Source organism: Sapajus apella, unplaced genomic scaffold (genome assembly GCF_009761245.1).
Source record: "Sapajus apella isolate SASKATOON/1434 unplaced genomic scaffold, GSC_monkey_1.0 scaffold77, whole genome shotgun sequence".
In the NCBI taxonomy this organism is placed as follows: domain Eukaryota; kingdom Metazoa; phylum Chordata; class Mammalia; order Primates; family Cebidae; genus Sapajus; species Sapajus apella.
In genome coordinates, this window is record NW_022437017.1 from 10,346,952 (window position 1) to 10,368,011 (window position 21,060).

Sequence of the window (21,060 nt, forward strand, 5' to 3'; positions counted from 1 at the left end):
TCTCAGGGTGACCCCCTGCCCCGTACACAGCAGGCGCCCACTCTCAGGGTGACCTCCCACCTGAGCTTCCTTAGCCAGCGTCTGCTGTGCCTTCCCAGCCCCTTCCCCACCCTCTCTGGGCTCTGCCCGGCCGTGGGCTACTCGCCCACCGAAGCCACAAGGCCCTTTCAATTCCCGTCAGCCCGCGGCCTCCGTGGCAGATGCACATGCTGAGAGCCCCCCCGGGCGCGGGGAAATTGGGGAAGTGATTCTAGGCAGGGCCGACATCTGCCAGCTCCGCTCCCCCCGCCCCCCGGTCCCCTCTCTGGGAACACGCGGCGCCCCACGCCCCACGCACGGAGCAGATGTTAACACCAGGCTCCAGAAATGACCGGGAGGCGCGGCCCGGGACGCCGGTGCGGTCAAGGTGCTTCTCTCTGGATTTCCGGATCACGAGATCCTGGGGGAGTTTGCTGACGTCAAGCCCCTCGCTCTCCGTGGCGGCCCTTCGTGTCATCGCGGAGGGGGGGGCCACCCTGGAACCTGGGTCTTCTCACCTGAGAGGACGCCCTGGGGCAGCTGTGTGGGGGCTGCAACCCGGATGGGGGAGTCCCTTGTTCAGGGAGGAGACCCTGACCGGCTGCTAGCCCATTTCACAGTTGGGGAAACTGAGGCCCACGAGTCCCGGAGGACAGGGGCAAGCCTGGTGCTGAGATGCAGCTGGGGTGGGGTCAGCTGACAGGCACTCCCCGAAAGTCCCATGGGATCGTAAAATGACAGGCAAACCCGGGGCCGGCGGTCCCCCGCGGAGCCCCCAGCCAGGGCACCGGCCCTCAGCAGCCCCGCTGTCTGCCAGGAAGCCCATTTCATAGATGCGGACACGGATCTGGGCTGACGGCAGGGGGTGCCACAGGCGATCCTGGGCCACACCTCACCCCAGGGTGCCCAGCACCGGGCGGGGGGGGGCACCCAGCAAACATTTCAAAGGATCAGAAAGCCACAAATGCAGAATCTCAGTGTGGCTGGGCGCTGGGACCCCAGCACCGTGGGAGGCCGAGGCGGGCAGACTGCTGGAGCCCAGGAGTTCGAGACCAGCCTGGGCAAGATGGCGAAACCCTCCTTTTACAAAAAAAAAAAAAATTAGCCAGGGATGGTGCCGCGTCTGTCATGCCAACTACTCGGGAGGCCGAGGCAGGAGGATCACTTGAGCTGCGGAGACGGAGGCCGCAGTGAGCTGGGACGACATCACTGCACCTCAGCCTGGGCAACAGAGTGGACCCTGTGACAAACAAACAAATGAGGAAACAGAGGCCGGGCGCGGTGGCTCACGCCTGTAATCCAAGCGCCGTGGAGGCCCAGGCGGGCGGATCACCCGAGGCCGGGAGTTCAAGACCAGCCTGACCAACATGGTGAAATCCCGTCTTTTTTTTTTTGTTTTTTTTGAGACGGAGTTTCACTCATGTTACCCAGGCTGGAGTGCAATGGCGCGATCTCGGCTCACCGCAACCTCCGCCTCCTGGGTTCAGGCAATTCTCCTGCCTCAGCCTCCTGAGTAGCTGGGATTACAGGCACGCACCACCATGCCCAGCTAATTTTTTGTATTTTTAGTAGAGACGGGGTTTCCCCATGTTGACCAGGATGGTCTCGATCTCTTGACCTCGTGATCCACCCGCCTCGGCCTCCCACAGTGCTGGGATTACAGGCGTGAGCCACCGCGCCCGGCCTGAAACCCCGTCTTAAAAAAAAAACAAAACAAACAAACAAACAAAAAAACCAGAATCTTCGTTTTGAAGGCTTTTAGATTAAAAAAATAAAAAACGAGCCAAGTGTGGTGGCTCACGCCTGCAATCCCAGCACTTTGGGGGGCCGAGGCGGCTGGATCACTTGAGGTCAGGAGCTTGAGGCCAGACTGGCCAACGTGGTGAAACCCCGTCTCTACTAAAAATACAAAAATTAGCCGGGCGTGGTGGTGCGTGTCTGTAGTCCCAGCTACTCCGGACGCTGAGGCAGGAGAATCGCTTGAACCCGGGAGGGTGCAGTGAGCCGAGATCGTGCCACTGCACTCCAGCCTGGGTGACAGGGCGAGACCCTGTCTCAAAAATAAACAAACAAATAAAGTAAAGGTAAAAAACCAAAAAATAAAAATGAAATACCAAGTGTTCTCTTCCCCCAGCTCCAGGCAACGACGAGCCTGCCACTCCGTGCTGCCGGGGCATTCTGTACAGGGGTGGGGGGACCCCCAGAAATCCTCACGCTCCCACCTGGACGCCAGGGACTTGCCTCCCCGAGCCTCATTTCTCCCTGCTGAGAAATGGGCTTGGAGTCACCTCAGGGTCCAAGGGCTTTGCCCAGGGCTGGGGTTCCCTGCAGCTGGGACCTGGACAGTCCCAGGAAGCCCCAGAAGTGACATCCCCAACAGGCGTGTCCATTTGGAAAGAGGCGGCTGGCAGGAGAGCGGTCCCATTGCTCCCAGCCCAGGCTCTCCGAACGGACACGCACCCTGGGATGGGCAGCAGGAGCTGGGCAGTCCAAGGGGCCAGAACACGCCTGCCTGGCCACATCAACGCCGTCCCCTCAGTGGGACGCGGGCCCACCTGGAGTCTGAGCCCAGGACAGCGGCAGGAAGGAAGCGGCCGCTTCCCGCCTCCCACCCGGGAGTCAATAGGAAGGGCCCTCCCTGGTGGGCTCAGGGTCTGGGGTCCCTTGGGGCACACCTGGCAGGAGCTTCTCCCAGACCCCAGGCCGAGGGCAGGTCAGGAACTGGCCCTACAGTGGGGACGCAGCCTCGGAGGAGTCACTCTGGCCGCTCCACGGACACCTCACCCCCAGGGAGCAGACGGAGGTGGGCTAGGGCGGCCCAGGGCACACAGCAGGCACCCACGACGCACGCCATGCCCGCTCTACAGGAGTCAGAGGACAGGCCTGTTGAACCTCAATGACCAGGGATGAAAACCTGGTCACAGGAGCTACACTCCTTCCGATACGACCCTCGGCTTACGGGTGGGGAAACTGAGGCACAGAGGAGGAGGTTACGGGCGGCTGGCCCCGGTCAGGGCAGAGCTGGGATCTCTGCACTTTAGCTGGGCTCTCTCCCCACAGCATTAAAGCAAATGAGTAACTGCAGAGGTGATTTGTCTAGTCCCTCCCGAAGAACCAGGTCCAAGTGCTCCCGAGAGCTGGGCACCCGGCCAACGTGGGAGGGGCCGGCGGCCGGGCAGGGTGCCAGCTGGGGCAGAGACGCCCAGCCGCTCCTGGAGAAATGGCCATCAGCGAGGAACTACAGGGCGGATGGGGGTGGCGGAGAAACCGAGGGGAGCAAAGACAGACGGAGACAGAGAGAGACAGCAGGACCTGGACACACGCCTGCTCCCCTGTGAGCCCAGGAGTTCAGCCTGGGCAACACAGCAAGATCCTCTCTCTAAAAAAGACAAAATAAAACTAGCCCGGTGTGGTGGCGCGCACCTGCGGCCCCAGCTAATCAGGAGGCTGGCGCAGGAGGACCACTTGAGCCGGGAGGTCGGGGCTGCGGTGAGCTATGACTGCACCACTGCACTCCAGCCGGGGTGACAGAAGGAGACCCTGCCTCAAAAAAAACCACTAAAAACCAGACAGTGGAGGGACAGCGGGGGCCGGCGAGTTGGGGAGAGATGGCACGGGGAGAAATGACAGATATAGGTGACGGGGAGGAAGGCAGCAGATCACACTGCATGTGTGTCCTATGCAACAATCCTGCATGTTCTTCACATGTACCCCAAAACCTAAAATGCAATAAAAAAAAAAAAACCTTCTCACAACTATTCTGTAACAGACAGTACATTATTGTTAACTATAAGTCACGGTGCTATTCAATAAAAAAAGAAAAAAAACACCCATTTTGATCAAAAGAAAAAACAGAAAAGACAATGAACCGGGTCTAGGCAGGCTCGCAGTGGGGATCCCCCCTAAGGCTGAGTTCGGGGGTCCTGGGTGGGGGACGCTCACTTGCCCAGAAGACCCACGTTTGTGGTAGTGAGTGTGATGCCCCTGATCTGGGTAAAGGTTTGGAGGCACCGGGGCAACAGGGCTGAGGCCGGGGCTGCCATGCGGCAGACACACACACAACACGGCCGTGTGGGACCCACGCCCTGGGCACCAGACACTCCCACGTACACACACACACACCCCGGACGCGCCCCTGCAGCCAGACACATGGGGAGCAGACACGCCCGGGAGATAAGGACACACCTGCCCTTCACTGTGCCACCCCGACGGGACTCCAGCGCCAGGGGCATCAGCGTCTGCTCTTCTGCCCTGGGCACGGCTGTGTTCCCAGTATGCAGATGAGCTGGCATACAGCAGGTGCTCCCTAAGTGCCCATGGGAGGGTCCTGCTCAGATACACGTGCACCCTGGGACCCAGAGCCTGGTGTTTCTGCCCTAACCTCACCCAGGGCACAGTGCCATGTCGGCAGAGATCTCTTCTCTCCATGAGTCTGAAATCCAATGTCAGTGGGGCTGTCATCCCCGGTGGCTCCGGGGGGCGGGGGTTGTCCCTCCTTCTTCTCCCAGCTTCTGGGGGCGCCAGGTATCCTTGGCTTGTGGCCACACCGCTCCACCCTCTGCCTGTCTCCACACAGCTGTCTTCCTATGTGTCCGTCTCCACACTTCCCTTATATTTATTTTTTATTTTATTTTTGAGACAGCGTCTCGCTCTGACCCCCAGGCTGGCGTGCAGTGGCGTGATCTCAGCTCACTGCCACCTCTGCCTCCTGGGTTCAAGCGATTCTCCTGCCTCAGCCTCCAGAATAGCTGGGACTGCAGGCGCACGCCTCCACGCTCAGCTAATTTTTGTATTTTTAGTGGAGACGGGGCTTTGCCACGTTGGCCGGGCTGGTCTCGAACTCCTGACCTCAGGTGACCTGCCTGCCTCGGCCTCCCAAAGTGCTGGGATTACAGGCGTGAGCCACTGTCCTGGTTCTTTTTCTCTATTTTTTGACACAGGGTCCTGCTCTGTTGCCCAGGCTGGAGGGCAGTGGCACCACCATAGCCCACGGTAGCCTCGACCTCCTGGGTTCAAACAATCCTCCCACCTCAGCCTCCTGAGTCGCTGCGACCACGCCAGCAAACCACCACGTGCAGCTAATTTTTTCAGTCGGGGTCCCACTGTGTTGCCCAGGCTGGTCTCAAACTCCTGGGCTCAGGCGATCCTCCTGCCTTGGCCTCCCAAAGCGCTGGGATCACAGGCGTGACCTCCCTCTTAGAGGACAACCGACTGACGCGGGATTTAGGGCCACCCTACTGCACAGGACCTCACTGACACTAACGACAGCCACAGGGACCCCACCTCCAAATGCAGTCCCATTGTGAGGTCTGGGGTGGACATGAGTTTTGGGGGGATGCCATCCAACCCAGGACGGGCGCCTCCTGGAACTCGGGTCCTTATCTGCTCTCACGTCCTCCGTCTCTGAGGGTGGCAGAGGAGGCTTCTGGGCATGGAACCAGGGCACTGCGTCCGGTGTGGCTTCCATGCACGGGGCCTGGGTTCCCAGGGAGCTTGCTGGCTGAGCCTGACCAGAACCAGGGCCTGCAGGGGCGGCGGGACGAGCTGCCCCCACGCAATCCCTGCCCAACTGCCTTGGCCCAGGGACCCCCCAGCCCAGCCCCGACCAAGGGGCACGGCCACATCCCGGCGCCGGGGCCTTCAATGGCCAGATTAGCCACCGTTTAACCCTGTGACCCCCAATTGTCCTCTGGCCGTGTGCAGCCGGCAGAGCGGAGAAGAGGCGGTCCGCACCCGCCCCCTGCGCGCCACCCACCAGGTCGGCACTGCAGCAGCTCCCAGCCTGGCTCCCAGCTGCCCACGGGGGACGACCTTGAGTCATGCATCCAGGTGGGCGGGGCCGTGCCGCCCCCGCCCCGGTCAGGACACAGAGTCAGAGTATTTGGGCATCCAAGGGACCTGGACTTCAGCCCTTGGTGTCTGGCAGGGAAACTGAGGCAATAGTGGCCAGGGCTCTGCCAGCAGCTCCTCTGGGTCTGAGAAGGTGGGGGGCACCCCAGTGGCCCTGTCCATAGTGCAGTGGTCACTGGGGCCGCATCGGCTAGGCTGGCTCCAGAGCCCACAGCGGGCAAGGCGGGCGCTGATCTGTGCCCCGTGGCTGACACAAGCCGCTGACCAAGACAGATGGCACCGCTCTCAGCAGCCCCGGGGGCTAATGGTTAACAGGCCCCACTGTGACCTCATGCTTCAGGGGCCAGCGCGAGGCTCCCAGATGCTCAGGAACACAAGAAGGTCGTCCGTCATGGGCACATGTGTACACACGTGGGGAGCCAAGGCAGGCACGCTTTTGGATGCACACACACGCATGCACATCATGCATGCATGCACACACACGCACACACACACACGCACACACATGCATGCACGCACACACATACACACAAACATGTGTGCACGTGCACACATACATTCATGCATGCATGCATGGGCACACATACACACAGACGTGTGTGCACACACATGCACACATACAAACACATTCACGCGCACACACACACATGCTTGCAGCCAGCCCTGACACACACACACACACACACACAGCCACATCCAAACAACACACATGAGCCCGGCCGGCACAGCAGCTCATGCCTATAATCCTAGCACTTTCAGAGACCGAGGTGGGGGGATCACTTGAGCCCAGGAGTTTGCGACCGGGCTGGGCAACGTGGCAAGACCTCATGTTTGTATTTTTAAAAATGCACACACAGCAGACCCATACCCCAACATAGACATTCACACAGGATGTGGTCAGGCAGACGCGCGCCTGGACACACACACCAACGGGACCACGCAAAACAGGGACGTGGGACGTTTGCCACGTCAGTCGGCACACAGAGACCTAAATGAACACCCTCGTACCGGCGGGGGACACGCAGGTGGATGTGTGAGGTGCCGCTGGCTGGGTGTGCACAGCCCCACACACGAGACCCACAGAATCCAGCAGGTGCCTGACGGGCAGACGCCCCGGAGGGTCCAAAGACGCCGACTCTGGAGCAAGACCCCCTCCCAGGCAGGGTCCCACGAGATGGGACCCACAGGCTTCCCGGCCACAGGCCCGGCGTGCACACTTGCTCGCACGCAGGCCATGGCGGCTCACCACACCCACACCCCGGCCGGGCACCACGCGGGGACACGCTCTGCCTGCGGGCACCGCTCCCTTGGGCCACCGCGTGTGTTATTAGAAAGCGTGGGGCGGGGCCGACACTTGGCAGCAGCCACCAGGGTGGGGAGCCGGCGGTGGGCGTGGGGCCAGGCCGCGATGGCGGTGACCCCGTGGCGGTGACCCGGCGGCCAGGCGGCGGTGCAGGGGCCAGATAAGGCTCTTCCGGCTGAGTCAGCGAGGCTCCTGGCACTGGCACGGGCCGGGGCACAGTGCCAGGGGCTGGCGGGCAGGCACCCTCCCCCCGCCCGCCAGGGCCCAGCTGGCCCGGCGCCAGCAGCCACAGCGGCTTTGATGAGGCAGGCGCTGCCCTGGCGGGGAGGACCAGGCACCGAGGGGCTTCCCAACAGCCCTCCCCCAAGCTCACGTGCGGCCTGGGCTCCCGGAGGCCGAGGAAGACACCCGCACCAGGGCTGGCGGCCGAGGGCCTGGCTCGGGGCCCTCTGAACAAACACACTCTGTCTCAAACACGGCCGCCGCCTCTGCGCTCGGAACCGGCTGCCTGACCTCCGGGCAAAGGCCCAGGCCCAGCCATCTGCCTACAGCACCCGCTGCAGATTCTGCCCTCTCTCTCTTCTCAGGCCTCAGAGGCCCTGCTGCAGCGCTGGCCTCTTCTACCCCCGCCTGGACCACGGAAGCCTCCATCTGTCCCCAAAACAGGCTCTGTAAGGGTCCTCCCGGCCTCCTCCTCCCAGCTCCAAACCCTGCCAAGCCTCTCCTCCACCCCCAGCTCTGGGTGCCCTGATGTTCTGCCCACCCCGCCTGCTACACCAAGCTTTTGGCCAACCCACGGCCCTCGGGCCACACGTGGCTCAGGATGACTTTCACCGTGGCCCAATGCAAATGTGTAAACTTTCTTAAAACGCTATGAGATTATTTTGCAATTATATTCGAGCTCATCAGGCATCATCGGTGTCACCGTATTTCACGTGTGGCCCAAGACAATTCTTCTTCTTCCAATGTAGCCCGGGGAAGCCAAAAGATTGGCCACCCCTGCCCTACACATTATGCTCCAGCCACAGTGCTCCAAGAGACAGGCTCTGCCCTGCTCCGTCTCACTAACAAACTCTTACACATCCTGCAAAGCCGCAGCCCCAATGCCGCTTCCTCTGGGCAGCCTCCCCTCGGTCCCCTCTAGCCCACCCCGACCCCTCGAGGGATTTGGGGAAACCCAGCAGCGCCTCCAAGCCTCGGTCTGAAATGGAGGTGGTTAGACCAGGCCAGATCTCAATGCCACCTTCACATTCAGCTCTGGCTCCCACCAGCCTGGGGGTCTTTGGGGCAGGATGGAGAAAGTGCCTGCCCGCTTCTCCCAGAGCCCTGGCAATTCCAGCTCCCCACCTCCTCCCCACACTGCTCCAAGCAACTCTCACTCTCCCGAAGATGTTCCTTACGGTGCTGTTTACAACAGGGAAATGACCCCAGGAAGTGCGCAGATGCGCTGGTGTCCACCCTCACGAGGGAAACGAAACGTCCACACGGCTGAAAAGAACCAGGCGGCTCGGAATATCCCAATTACGAGCAAACACACCCAAGGAAAACAGCTCCTCGAAGGCAGCGGGGGGAGGAACCTCCCAGCCCCCGCTAAAGATCACACCTTAGATGCCTGGAAGGTCACATTCCTGGGTGCACGTGGGTAGAGAAAGGCCTGGAGAACCCACAGCTCAGGCCCTAGAGGTTGAGGCAGAGGCTCAGGGCTCACTGTCAACAGGCCATTTTTTTCCTCCCTGCAAGAAGAATGAAACTAGGTTTTATAGGACAGAAACCAGAAGGGACATCTGAGATCCCTTTGTAGAAAGTGAGGGAGGGGGCCGGGCGCGGTGGCTCACGCCTGTAATCCCAGCACTTTGGGAGGCCAAGGCGGGCAGATCACCTGAGGTTGGGAGTTCGAGACCAGCCTGAACGACATGGAGAAGGTCCGTCTCTACTAAAAATATTTTAAAAATGAGCCGGGCGCTTTGTGGAGGTCACCTGTAATCCCAGCTACTCGGGAGGCTGAGGCAAGGGAATTGCTTAAACCCGGAATCAGGGGTTGCAGGGAGCCAACACTGTGGGACACCGACTCAAAAAAAGAAAGAAAAGAGCCGGGCGCGGTGGCTCACGCCTGTAATCCCGGCACTGTGGGAGGCCGAGGCAGGTGGATCACGAGGTCAAGAGATCGAGACCGTCCTGGTCAACATGGTGAAACCCCGTCTCTACTAAAAATACAAAAAATCAGCTGGGCATGGTGGCGCGTGCCTGTAATCCCAGCTACTCAGGAGGCTGAGGCAGGAGAATTGCCTGAACCCGGGAGGCGGAGGTTGCGGTGAGCCGAGATCGCGCCATTGCACTCCAGCCTGGGTAACAGGAGGGAAACTCCGTCTCAAAAAAAAACAAAAACAAACAAACAAAAAAAACAGTGAATCGATTCAGGTCTCTCAGCCAAAAAAATAAAATAAAACAGTGAATTGAATGGCATATGACCGATAGCCCAACAAAGCTTCTTTTTAAGATTCATTTCAAATTTATTCAACACTTATTAGAGTTGTTGACACTGAAGGTTCAAATCCTTAAGTGGCTGAAGACCTGCCGCCGCCCACCCTGTGCGTTTAAAACCCACCACAGCGGGGCATGGTGGCGGGTGCCTGGAATCCCAGCACTTTGAGAGGGCAGATGGCCTGAGGTGGCCGGGTCACCGGAGCCCAGGAGTTCCAGACCAGCCTGGGCAACACAGAGAGACCCCACCTCTACAAGAATTAGCCGAGCGTGGTGACACCTGTCTGGACTCCCGGCTACTCAGGAGGCTGAGGCAGGAGGATCGATGGAACCCAGAAGATGGAGGCTGCAGTGAGCGAGGACTGCACCACTGCACTCCAGCCTGGGCGACAGAGTAAGGCCGTGTCTCAAAAATAATAAAATCCTATCGGCCGGGCGCGGTGGCTCACGCCTGTAATTCCAGCACTTCGGGAGGCCGAGGCGGGTGGATCACGAGGTCAAGAGATCGAGACCATCCTGGTCAACATGGTGAAACCCCGTCTCTACTAAAAATACAAAACATTAGCTGGGCATGGTGGTGCGTGCCTGTAATCCCAGCTACTCAGGAGGCTGAGGCAGGAGAATTGCCTGAAGCCGGGAGGCGGAGGTTGCGGTGAGCCGAGATCGCGCCATTGCACTCCAGCCTGGGTAACAAGAGCGAAACTCCGTCTCAAAAAAACAAAAAAAAAAATACAAAAAGTAGCCGGGCGGGATGGTGGGCGCCTGTAATCCCAGCTACTCGGGGGGCTGAGGCAGGAGAATCGCTTGAACCCGGGAGGCGGAGCTTGCGGTGGGCCGAGATCGTGCCACTGCACTCCAGCCTGGGCGGAGAACAAGACTCCGTCTCAAAAAAATAAATAAATAAAACAAAATAAAACAAAATCCTACCAGGGCCGCTCTCCAGAGCCCAGGCCTGCTGGGTGAGTGACAGGAAGCCACCAGGAGGCTGCGTCAGACATCAGGAGGCTGAGATCCTAATCACTGCCTGACGCGTGCCGGCCTCCAAGAGCGCACGTCCCAGGCCCCACGGCGGCCAGGTTCCAGGTGTCCAGGGAGAGAACCCGCGGCCCCGAGCCGGCTGCACCAGCCCCTCCGCAGCCTGGCCTCCCACCAGATCTGCAGCCGACAGCACAATTTCACAGCTGTCGAGGATCTGCAGGCGGAAGTTAGCCTCGAGCCCTGCCAGGACCCGGGAGGAAGAGGCAGAGACGGTGCCAAGAGGCTGGCCAGCAGGCCAGGGCTGCCACGTGCCAGGAAGGGGGTGGGGCAGGCGCCGGAGCCAACAGGGGCCCCAGCAGGGGTAAGGGGGGGAACATCGGCTGGGCCGGCTGGGCCCAGGCCACTGTTGACACTGGAGTGCAGGTGCCTGGCCAGCTGGGCGGGCGGTGGCGTCGGCGGCTGGACCTGCCACAAACGGCCCGGGATAAGATCCCGGGACTGGCCGGGCACGCTGACTCAGGCCTGTAATCCCAGCACTTTGGGAGGCCGGGTTAGGCAGATCACTTGAGCTCAAGAGTCTGAGACCAACCTGGGCAAATAGTGAGACCCTGTCTCTAGGGGAAAAAAAAAAATCCCAGGACTGCAGGGAGGGGCCTCCCCCCCCACTGCCCACACCCCTCCTTGGCCCCCATCTTCTCAGAATTCCAATCCCATCTCCTGTAAGACCTAGTCCGGGGTGGCACCCGGCCCCCAACCCCTACACACAGCCCAGCTTTAGTCCAACCTCAGGGCCTTTGCACAAGCTGTTCCCTGCCCGGGACACCCAGGAAGTAGGCGCCGGGGGGCCAGGCATCCAGCAGGAGCTCCGTGAATACCTGAGGCTGCGGGTGACACATGGTGACCCCTCCCTGCTCTGGCCTCAGTTTCCCCATCTCAGCTTCACGCTGCAGAAAACCCCCGACAGCCCTGGCTGCAGCGCCTGCGACCCTGACCCAGAGCGTCACCCAGACGAACTCCACGGTGGCTTCTGCCGCCTTTGTTCCAGACACGCTGCGGGCTGAGGGGTCAGGGCGCCTGGCTAGTCGCCCCGTCGGTTTTGGGCCTTGGAGGTTGGGGCTGTCTGAACGGGGCATGTGTCCAGGGTCAGGGGGGTCCCATTCACCTCTGACCCCCCCCCCACCAGGACCGACTGACTGAGGGGGGCCTTGACCCCCGCTGTGGGCTTGGCTATGACCCTGAGGGGGTGGCGGTCTCCGTCCAACTCCTGCCCGCCCCCCGCCCCAGTCCTGGGAGCCCGGACAGACGGCAAATATTGGGTGAATAAACAAATGAAATTAAACAGAATCCGCCCTCAACATGCTCATCAGTATCCGCTTAAACCCAGAAAAGATCACGCGCCCGGCGCCCCAGGCCCGTCTCCCAGCGCGAGCCTCCGCTTTCTCACAGGCAAAACGGGACGCATGGTGGCGTGGCCCGTAGAGTATCCCCTTCTCCGGGAAAGGGAAACTGAGTCACAGAGCAGGGTGGGGTCGGCGAGACGCCCCCGAGTCCCCGCCGCAGCCCTGCCCGTTCCCCCACACTGCGCTGCGTCCGGCTTTCAGCTCTTCACTGGGTGTGAACTTCCAGGCAGCCCAAGCTGAACGCTCTCGAGGGCTGCTGGGGTCAGAGCCCCGCCTCCTACCAAGCACCCCTGGAGTCAGGAGCCCCAGGGAGGCCCCACTGGGTGTCTGTGCCTCGGCCCCTCCTGGAAGGCTCCTCAGAGCAGGTCCTGGAAGCCCAGGGTCGGAGGGGCTCCCCTTGGGCAGGCGTGTCCCAGCGCGTCCGTCACCCACCTCCCTGCGGGAGCGCAGACCAGCCTCCGGCCCTGAGCGAGAAGGTGGCTCCCCCCAGCCGCGCCCAGAGGTCAGGGCACAGCCCAGCTGGCCGAGGGCTGGAATGTGAGCCTGGCCACCATCTGGTTTCCATCTGCCCGGCCCAGCACGGCCCAACTTCAAAGCAGCCCCCGCCTGGCCACTTCCTCTGGCCTGGCCGCCTGCAGGGAAAGGCCGGGGCGGCCCCTGCTTCCTCCTGCAGCCTGGGGTCCCTGAGACCCCCCTGCCAGCCCAGCCTTAACTGCCCGCTCAGAGCCTCACAGGCCCTGGCTCCTGCAGCCACCCCTGAGCCACCCCCAGGTCCCTTCGGCGGCCAGCTGCAGCCCGCAACCCCCAGGCTGTCCACAGACTCCGGGGCATGGAGAAGGCTCCTCACCGCGTCACCACGGCCCCCGCCCTCTGCCCGCATCGCCCACATGCCTGGTTCCTGCAGCCCACGCCCGGCTCAGGCTGGCCCCGGCCCCTCCCTCCCAGGCCTGCCTTTCCGTCTCTGCCCCGTCACCAGCTCTGACGTGGGGCCCGGAGCCCCCCAGGTTTCTGCTTCCCGGCTGGTACCCCTCACACATCCCACAGCAGAGCCCACGCGCTGGGGGCATCGGCGCTGGAGCCTCCGCAGGAACCCCGGTTCTCAACATGACGCCCGGCTCAGCACGCACCCCGAAAAACGTGGGCCTTCCAAGGGCCCCAGTGGGTGGGCCCAGGAACCTGCGGCCCCCCGCCCCGCGGGACGCGCCCACTCACCTGCTTAAACTGTTCCTCGTACGTCCAGTCCCCGTGGTCCGGTGGCTGCAGCTGTGGGGCTACACAGGCGGCCCCTCCAGAGTGGGCAGGGCCAGGCCCGGGCCGCTCCTGGGTCCCCAGTGCCCTGGGAACGCCGTCGCTGCCGCGGAAGGCCTGGGGCGGCTGGGCCTTGTGGGGGAACAGGGCCGAAGTGCTCAGGCTGGCGGGGCCTGGGGGCCCCAGCCCCTCCTCGTCCTCCTCCTCCTCCTCCTCCTCATAATCCTCCTCCTCCTCATCCTCCCCGAGGTCTTCCTCCATCTCCTCCTCCTCCCATTTGGGCTTCCTGGGGTGAGCAGAGGGCAGGAGTCAGGGGAGAAGGTACCGGCTCGTCCCCGCCGAGGGACAGACCCGCTCCCCGACCCAACCTCAGTTTCTTTCTCTGGAAATGGGTTTGCAGAGAGCTCCCGTGAGCACAGCCTGTGCGGGGCGCCCGTGACGCCCATTTTGTTCCCAACTAGTCCAGAACAGCACAAACGGTCCCCACAGCATGAATCTTGGGGCCCTGAAAAGCATCACGCGGGCAGGCACGGTGGCACACGCCTACGATGCCTGCAGCACTCTGGGAGGCCAAGGCAGGAGGATCCCTGGAGCCCAGGAGGTGGAGGCTGCAGTGAGCTGTGATGTCATCGCTGCACCTCAGCCTGGGCCACAGAGGAAGACCCTGTCTCTTAAAAAAAAAAAGGGGGGGCGGATTATCATCGCAGGCTGGTTCCCGCAGCAGGCATCCTGTGCCCGGCTCCACCCCCTCGTCCCTCCACAGGGGGAATTCTCCCACCACTACCTGAAATCCCCCCCGCTCCAAGCCGCTGCCCCTCCACGACACCCCTCCTAGGCTTTCCTGGCAGCCCTTTGTACAACCTGACATCCCCTGGCTTCTTTGCCAGGTTGTGTTTGTTTTAGGAGACACGGTCTGCCCTGTCGCCCAGGCTGGAGCGCAGTGGCGCGATCACCGCTCACTGCAGCCTCAGCCTCCTGGGCTCACGCCAGCCTCCTGCCTCGGCCTCCCCAGTAGCTGGGGCCACAGATGCATACCACCACCCCCAACTCCTTTTTGCGCTTTCTGTAGAAACGGAGTCTCACTATATCGCCCAGGCTGGTCTCGATCTTTTCAGCCCAGCTGATTGTCCCACCTCAGCCTCCCAAAGTGCTGGGATTATAGGCGTGGGCCGCTGGTCCTCCCAGCAAGATGCGGGTTTCTAGAGGCCAGGGTCCCGCAGCAAGTGAGCCCTCAGCCAGCCCTGGGGGGACCCACACGCCGCACAGGCCCTGCCGGCTGCAGATTTTATCTGCCCCTGGGGCTGAATCTGCCGTAGCCAGCGGTGACTAGGCTGCTTTAAGTTAACTAGGATGAAACGAAGTTAAAGGCCCGGCCCTCAGTCGTCCTGGCCACGTTTCCCGTGTTTGGCAGCCACTCCCGGCGGCAGGGTAGAGATGGGGGACGTTTTCACCGCCATCCTGACAGGCCCATTCTCCGGCACCCAGTACAGGCTCGAGAAACACTTGCTGGGCGGGGACAGGGTCCACGGGACGCTCACTTACTCCCTTTAATAAAAAACAGGAGCTTGAGACCAGCCTGGCCAACTTGGCGAAACCCCGTCTCTACTAAGAACACGAAAATCAGCCGGGCGTGGTGGCGCGCGCCTGTAATCCCAGCTACCGGGGAGGCTGAGGCAGGAGAATCACCTGAACCAGGGAGGCGGAGGCTGCAGTGAGCCCAGATCGTGCCATTGCCCTCCAGCCTGGGCGACAGAGCAAGACTCTGTTTGAAAAAAGAAACACATTCTCGGGTCACTACAACCTCCGCCTCCCGGGTTCAAGCGATTCTCCTGCCTCAGCCTCCCGAGTAGCTGGGATCACAGGCGCGCACCACCACGCCCGGCTAATGTTTGTATTTTTAGTAGAGACGGGGTTCCGCCATGTTGGCCAGGCTGGTCTCAAACTCCTGACCTCAGGGGATCCGCCCGCCTGAGCCTCCCAAAGTGCTGGGATTACGCTCGTGACCCACAGCACCCGGCTAAGAAACATTTTTTTTTGAGACAGGACCTGGCTCCTTCGCCCAGGCTGGAGCGCAGTGGTGCAATCACAACCCACCTCCACCTCCTGGGCTCAAGGGATCCCCCTGCCTCAGCCTCCCTAGTAGCTGGAACCACAGGCAAGCATCGCCGTGCCTGGCTAATTTTTTAATTTTTTCCAACAACGGGGTCTTGCTACGTTGCCCAGGCTGGTCTCCAGCCCCTGGGCCCAAGTGATCCTCCCATATCAGCCTCCCAAAGTGCTGGGATTACAGGCAGGAGGCCCCACGGCCAGACCCTCACTTCCATTCTGCAGATGAGCAGAGTGACGCCCAGAGCCAGTAACAGCCCCCAAAGCCCCTGCCCGGGACCCCAACTCACATGTCCTCATCGGAGGCCATATCCTCAAGGTGCTCCTCTCCCGGCCCTTCTCGGCCTCCGCCAGGCACGACTGGTGAGCCCAGCGTCCCCTCCCGGGCTGCGTCCTCCTCCTCCGAGCCTGGGGGCCCGTCCTCGGAGTCACCGGGGCTGGCTGGGTGTCCCAGGCCCGCAGCCGCGGCCCGCATGGCGGCCAGGGCGGCCATCTGAGCCCGCTGCATGCGGGCACTCTCGGGCTCTCTGTCCTCATCGGCGGTGGCCCGGGCCCGGCCAGGGGGCGCAGCGGGGGGCTCGGGGGGCAGCTGCTGCCGGGCCTCCAGCTCCTGGCGCGCCCGCTGCTGCCGCTGTAAGAGCGTCTCCATCACGGCCTGTAGCTTCATGGCCCTGCGGGCCGGGCCACCGCCACCACCGCGGGCGCTAGGGGTGGGCGGCGGGGGCAGCCCCTGTGGGGACGGGGCCCGGCCACACTGCAGCGTGGGGGCCGCGGGGGAGCCGGGGCAGTGCAGGGTGGCAGGGGGCGGGGGCGGGGGCCGCCGGGCTCAGGCTGAAGGCTGACAGGGCATGCCTCTTCCTCACGCTGGGCTCCAGGGGACAGCGGCCGGCATCTGGCTCATTCACACATTCGCAAAAACCTGAGGGTGGAAAAAGAGACGGTCAGAGCAGGCCTGCTCAGGCCCCCTCCTTCCCAGCGAAGGCCCCCCGGGATCATCTCTCATGCAGGATGCAGACCTGGAGGACTTCCTGGAGGCAGTGGCACAGGCTCTTCGAATACACCCTACCATGGGCCTGGGTAGCAAGGTCACCCCGCACTGGGCCACAGAGAAACACGCTGTGGCCAGCCTGCCTGCCCCGGGAGATCTCGGATTATTGCTTCACAAGCAGGGTGGGGGAAATGGGCGTTCCTGGCCCGTGATTGGCCAGTGGGCTCCAGGCCCCAGTCAGGCGGGTTCTAAGTTCCAGAGGCTGCCTCAGCCCCTGCTGGAGCGGCCCAGGTATCCTCCCATCTCAGGCCGACAGACATGGTGACTGCCGGACATTGAGCGCCTGTTGCATACCGGCCCTGGGCTAACCCTCCTCCCATCACACAACTCAACGGCAACGCCCGAGCCCCAACCTCTCTGGGCCTCAGTTTCCCCACATGCAAAACGGTGTGGAACACAGTACGCCCCTCACGGCCCTCAAGGTGGGATGCAGCGAGTTCATGAGGTTAAGGTGGGAACCAACAGGTGTCAGGGAAGGAGGCGCCAGGGCCGTCCCATTTCACGGCTGAGGACAACTGAGGCTCAGAGACCCTTTGCCTGGACACACAGGGCTCAGGCTTGAACTCAGGGCTGAGTAACCAGAGAGCCCTCCACACAGACCCCACACTCTGCAGGGCAGCAGGAGTCTGGAGTTCCCCGGTCCTCTGCGACCCTCAGCAGGCCGGATGCCTCGTACTGCAACGTGCTCACCCCAGCCTCCAGTCCCATCCACCCAGGGCCAGTCCTAATGGCCTCGGCACAGAACGGAGACATCCCGGGGCCTGGGTCCCAGCCCAGGCCACACCTCCACCCACCCAGACCGCCAATAAAACAGGCCGGGTGGAACCCAACAGGCCTGGGTGCCACCAAGCGACACCCCAGAGTGAAGGCACATGGTGGAGACAGGGGAGGCGGCAAAGCTCCACCCTCCCGAGAGGCAGCTGGGCCCAGGAGGCCGCCCTCAACCCTTACCCTGGCAAAGGAGCCCCCAAGACTCATAAACAGCTCCCGGGCAGACAAGGACTAGAGAGGGGAAGAGGCAGAGGCTGCTGGGACTCAGATCCCTCCCATGACCCGACCCCACCCAGGTCGGTGCTGCACAGCAGACCCCCCCAAACCTCCCGTCTCACCGGAGGGGTCCTGCAAAAGCCACCGAGAGCCTTGGGGCCCCCTCTGCCCCAGACTCCCTTTACCCAGACCCCTGAGCCTTTCGGCCCCATGGGTGAATGGCAGTCGGTGGGGGGGAGCAGGTGGGTGACCCAGGGGAGAAATCAGGGAGGGTACATTCCAAAATAGCCTCTGGGTCCCATCTGTTGTGGGGACAGAGGTCCCAGGTCACAACGACCTCAGGGCCACAGTGCGGGGGAGGGACCAGGAGAGCCTGGTGGTCCAGAGCCCCCCGCCCCAGGCCCTTCACCCGCCACCCACCCCAAGAAAGTGCTGAGGGGGCATTTCTGGCTCAGGGTCCGGTCAGGTCTGCTGCCCCTCCCCCACCTTTGACAACTTCAAGAAAAGCCCCCCCCCCCCGGAAAGAGCCCCAACAAAACCCCCCCCCCCTTTGGGGGCACAGAAGGAAGAGGCCAAAGGAAGCCACTCCCCCCGCCACCCCGCTCCGAGCTCTGCTGGGTTTAATGACCCTTCCGGGTCGCCGGGTGGGGGAGGGGAGCAGGACAGGCCTCCACGTTGGGGCCGGTGGAGGGGGCAGGTGGGGATCCCAGATTCCCCCCCCAGGCCAAGCCTGGGTGCCCCCCCATCGCCACCATTAACCCTAAACTGGCAACGCCCGCCCCCTTCAGACCCCTCCCCCAAGAGCCCTTTGTCCTCGACCCCCACCCCCATTTTATGACAGCCCCAAGGGAGAGGCCGGGACGGGGCGCTGGGTGGTCGTTGGCCCTGGCAGGGGTGGGGGGCGGAGGGATCCTGGGCCACACCCTCCTCCCCCCAGGCCTCCGGAGAGAGGTCACCCGCTCGGCCCGGGCCTTGCAAAACATGGTTATTTAAAGAGTTGTGCAAGGCCCTGGGCCCGCGGGTGGCGAAAGGGGCCCCTCACTCCACGGGGGGGGGGGAGGGGCGGGCAGAAAGCTGGGGAGGGGGCTGAGAAAGTCCTGGGGGGCGGCTGGAGGAAGTGAGAAAAAACTCAAGAGGGAGAAACAAGACGACAGAAGCCCTGGCCCGGATTTCAAAGGCTTCTTGGAAAGCGGCCGATTTGCATGGGGGGCGGGGGGAACCCCTCCAGCCCGAGCGCCTAAAAACGGAAGATAATCGAACCCGCCGCCTGGGGTCGGCGCCGAACGTTGGCGTTGACAAACGCGCGCTCCCAGCGCTTCCTGCGCCCGCTTTTGTGTCTGGGGGGCCCCGACACGGGTCGGGGGGCTCTTCCCGGGAATCCCCGCCGGGGCCCCGGGCAGCCGGGCCCGGCCCACCCGGGCGCGCGGGGGCCGCCGTGTCTCCCTCGGGGGCCCCTCTCCGCGCCGGCGCGGACACTTTATAAATAAACCAGCCCGGCCGCGGAGGCTCCGGGAACTGCCCTCCCTCCTCTCTGCGCTCCCGAACGAACCCCTGATTTCGGGGGGAAGGAACAAAAACGAAATAAAATCCCGGGGTGCAGCCCCCCGCGCGCGCGCGCAGAGACCGTTTCCTTCCGCTGGGGAGGGGGGAGGCGCGCGCCCGCGACCCCCGATCGCCCCCGCTCGCCCGATCCAGCGGGGAGTGGGGTCTCCAAGCCGGGCGCGGAGAAGATCCCCCGAACCCCGACCCGCCGGGGCCGCGCGCCCAGCGCGGGCCCTCCCCCCGACATCTCCGCCCAACTTTGGGGACCCCGTTCTCTGGCTTCCAGGGCGCACTGCGCCCACCCCGGCACCGGAACCCGCGCCCCGAACGGCCAGCGCGCCCCCGGCCTCACCGCGCAGGGCGGCTCGGGGCGGGGGGTCGCAGCGCCCCGCGCCTGGGGTCGGCCTGCCCGGGCCCGCCTGGCCTCCCGCCGCCGGCTCGCGGCCCCGCCCGACTCACCGAGCCGCCCGCCGCGGCCGCGTCTACACCCGCCCGCCCGATCCGAGAGAGGCGCCCCGCGCGCGGCCGGCCCCCGCCCCGCCCCGCCCCCACCCCAGACAAATCACCAGGGGACGAGTCGCTCTCGGATGCAAATACCTGGCCGGTGATTCAGCGCCGCGGCCGGGCGCGGGAGGGGCTCGCCAGGGCCCCCCACGTTTCCCCGGACGCCCCTCGCCCCCCGCGCGCGGTCGGACGACGCGCAACCAGCCCGGGGGCGCTGGGGAGCCGGGCGGAGCGGACGGAAATTTTCAGGTCGCGGCCCCTTTAAAGGATAATAAATAATAAACGGGAAGGGGGAACAGCGCCGCGGGAGGCCCCGCCCCGGCCTAGGGACGGTGCGCAAAGTGCGCGCCGCGGCCCCAAGCGCAGAAGGCGCCGGGGACACGGGCCAGAGCGGGAGCACCCCGAGTGGGGAAGAGGGCACCGGGCCTCCGCCCGGGCGGACTGGGGGGCATCGGAGCCGGCTCCGGGACCAGGACCTTCCCCTTCCTGCGGAGCGCCGAGGCCGGGCCTCCGGGGCTCGGAGTTTCACCTTCGCCCCTTAGATGCAGCGCCCCTGCGAGAGTGACTTCACGGCCGCAGCCGCAGTTTCCACGTCTGTGAAATGGGCTGAAAGGCCCGGTGTGGAGCGGGGCGGGCGGGGCGGGGGGAAGGACCCCGGGCTCCGCGGGCCTCGGTCTGGGAGGGCCGGGCGGCGCGCGGGGGGGCTCGGCGCGGGCGCGGGGAGGTGCGCGCGGGGACCCCGAGACCCCTGGTGAGGCCGGGACGACCCCGCCCGGCCCGGCTGCCGCCAGCGCTGGGGGCTCGGCCGCCCACGGCGAAGCGAGGGCGGTGATGACTTCCACGGGCCCGGCGCGCGCCTGCCCGGCCACGTGCCCCGCGCCGCCCTCCAGGGAGGTCCCCGCCTGTCCCCAGCCCGCGCGCCTCTCGGTAGTGGGCACCCTTGTGGTCCTCACTGCGCAGAGCAGTAAACTGAGGCACGCAGCGGGGTGCAAGGAAGGCGGCGTTGGGGGGGCGCGTGCTCTGCAGGGAGCTGTGAGCATGGAGGCACCCCCCGGGGGCTGAGCGCAGAGGCACAGGCTCCAGCCCGGATGTGAGCCCAGGGGAGCCTGGAGGGCGGGCAGGGGCCCCCCAGGGGGGCCCTCACCTGTGGAGGGTCTCTAAGGCGGGCTCGGGTCCCTGGTCCTGAGTGCTGGGGGGCGGGGTCGCAGGCGTCTCTCACCCCTTCCCCTAAAGTAACGTTGCCACTTTCTCTCTGTCCTTCCCGCAGCTGCACCTCCTCCTTTGACAGAACGATGGTGGCTCAAGCCTGTAATCCCAGCACTTTGGGAGGCCAAGGAGGGCGGATCATCTGAGGTCGAGAGTTCGAGACCAGCCTGGCCAACATGGTGAAAACCCCCCTTTTCTACTAAAAATACAAAAATCAGCTGGGTGTGGTGGTGCTCTCCTGTAATCCCAGCTACGAGGGAGGCTGAGGCAGGAGAATCGCTGGTGGAGGTTGCGGTGAGCCCAGATCACAGCGCGGCGCTCCCAGGCAGGAAAGCTGCTCCCCTCCCCCCCCTCCAAGGCCTGAATCCAGCCTTCTGGCCCCAGGGCCA

At 63.6% G+C, this 21,060-nt stretch overlaps 1 protein-coding gene across 2 annotated transcripts in view; it reads right to left on the reverse strand.

Annotated features, from left to right (window-relative positions):
* Window positions 1-19,742, reverse strand: part of ARID3A (AT-rich interaction domain 3A) — a 37,177-nt gene extending 17,435 nt beyond the window's left edge. Inside the window, exons 1-3 of one of the 2 annotated variants that reach the window (XM_032252473.1) lie at window positions 19,559-19,742; window positions 15,675-16,303; window positions 13,243-13,564 (exon numbers count right to left, since the gene is read on the reverse strand). In XM_032252473.1, coding sequence (XP_032108364.1) covers window positions 13,243-13,564; window positions 15,675-16,051 — 699 coding nt within the window. In that variant the 5' untranslated portion in view covers window positions 16,052-16,303; window positions 19,559-19,742. Of the gene's footprint in view, window positions 1-13,242; window positions 13,565-15,674; window positions 16,304-19,420; window positions 19,472-19,558 lie in introns of those variants that run through there. The other variant, XM_032252474.1, reaches the window with a different exon arrangement.
* Window positions 19,743-21,060: the final 1,318 nt, after the last annotated feature.